This window comes from Corvus brachyrhynchos, unplaced genomic scaffold (genome assembly GCF_000691975.1).
Source record: "Corvus brachyrhynchos isolate BGI_N302 unplaced genomic scaffold, ASM69197v1 scaffold65, whole genome shotgun sequence".
NCBI classification, from domain to species: Eukaryota; Metazoa; Chordata; class Aves; order Passeriformes; family Corvidae; genus Corvus; species Corvus brachyrhynchos.
Genome location: NW_008238365.1, coordinates 3,479,194 through 3,480,941, shown reverse-complemented (window position 1 = coordinate 3,480,941; position 1,748 = coordinate 3,479,194). Strand labels below are relative to the sequence as shown.

At 65.3% G+C, this 1,748-nt stretch overlaps 1 protein-coding gene across 1 annotated transcript in view; it reads left to right on the top strand.

Moving 5' to 3' along the window:
* Positions 1-1,748, top strand: part of CSF3R (colony stimulating factor 3 receptor) — a 4,564-nt gene that overhangs the window by 2,529 nt on the left and 287 nt on the right. Inside the window, exons 6-11 of the mRNA XM_017736120.1 lie at positions 7-38; positions 139-352; positions 530-718; positions 944-1,045; positions 1,313-1,459; positions 1,661-1,745. Of these exons, the coding sequence (XP_017591609.1) occupies positions 7-38; positions 139-352; positions 530-718; positions 944-1,045; positions 1,313-1,459; positions 1,661-1,745 (769 nt within the window). The remainder of the gene's footprint in view (positions 1-6; positions 39-138; positions 353-529; positions 719-943; positions 1,046-1,312; positions 1,460-1,660; positions 1,746-1,748) is intronic.

Below are 1,748 nucleotides of genomic sequence, written 5' to 3'. Positions count from 1 at the left end.
GGCGGGGGGAGCCGCTGGAGGTGCAGCTGCGCTGGAAGGTGAGCAGGGGCGGGCGAGGGGCGCGGGAGCTGCCGGGGCATTGCCCTGGGGCCTGAGATCCCCGCAGGGACTGACATCCGCACCCCCTGCCCCACCCAGGCCCCACGGCAGCGGGAGGCCAGGGGGAGGGTGCTGGGGTACCGCGTCACCCTGAGCCCCCGGAGGAGGGGCAGGGACCCCTCCACCATCTGCAACACCACCCACACCCAGTGCAACTTCTCGGTGCCCGCGAGGACCAGGAGGGTCTATCTCTCAGCCTACAACGCCGCCGGCGAATCGGCACCGACCGAGGTCGTCCTCCTACAGAGGAAAGGTGAGGGCAGTGCCCGAAACCTCCGCGTGTCCCCCGGGGCTGTGCTTCCCTCGAGCAGGCTGCCATGGGCTGCACAGCCAGGGCAAGGAGAGGGCAGATTCCAACCCGGGGCGTACAGGGGGTGATGTGGGAGAGGTGCTCCCCTCTCCCATCATCCCGGCTGCTTGTCCCATGCAGGTCAGCCCCTGTCCGGGCTCCGGGCCGTGCCCGGGGACGAGCACAGCCTCTGGGTGCACTGGGAGGCACCGCTGGCCCCAGTGATCGCCTACGTCCTGGAATGGCAGCGGGTGACAGCAGAGCCTGGGCACTGCAGCGCGTGCTGGCAGATGGATGGGGATGGGGCAGCCACCACAGCCCTTATCCAGGGTAAGCGGGGGCTGCCAGGGGACCCTGACCCCCTGGTCATCTGTCCCAGGGGGCTGGCACCCATCCTGACCAAACCAGGACCAAGCCCTGGCCCCAGCCCACCTCCCACCCTCCCTCCTTCCTCTGGATCCACCCCCAGGGTAGGTGGGCTGGTGCCGTGGGGCACAGGCAGGGGCAGCCGGGGGGGCTCACCGAACTCCCAGCCCCCTCTGCTCTCTGTTGTAGATGGCATCGAGCCTTTCCAGCTGTACAACATCTCACTGTACCCCCTCTATGAGGACACTGTCGGGGTGCCCATCCACACCACAGCCTACTCGCTGCAGAAGGGTACGTGGGAAGGGTGCCCCACCACCAAGACTTTGCCCTTCCAAAAGGAGGAACACCCCCTCCCCCATGTACCCCTAATCCAGGAGCTGTGCCAAAGAGCTCAGCTTGAGGGACTGGATCTGTCTTGTCTCTGAAGGTGCTCTCAGCTCCCCCACAGCGTGGGCAGGTCCTGATGCCCACACCTCGGGAGTGGGACCCCCCCACCAGTTCCCACCCGAGGCAGTGGCTCTGCTCAGCACCTGGTCCCCCTTGTCCTGCTCTTTCCAGCACCATCCTATGCCCCAAAGCTTCACCTCAGGAGGATCAGCAAGTCAGAGGCCGAGCTGTGCTGGGAGCCACTGCCAGTGGATATGCAGAACGGCTTCATCACCAGCTACACCATCTTCTGGGCCAACAGCATTGCCGATGTGGCCAGTGAGTTTTGCCTGCAGCACCAGTGACCTTCCCCCCTGTCCCACGTTGACGTGTTGGGTGGGGATATCAGCAGACCCTGTGTCCTTCTCAGAGAGGGTCAGGGAGTTGTATGGGTGTCTCACAGGGCCCTGGCCAGCAGAGATCCAAGGGGCTGTGCAGGTGAGGGGATTCCACCACACCAACAGCCCCGTGTGTCCCCAGGTGCCACCGTGAATCCTTCCCTCAGCTCCTTTGTCATCCGGGGGCTGAGGCCATCGACCCTGTACAAGGTGCACATCATGGCATCCAC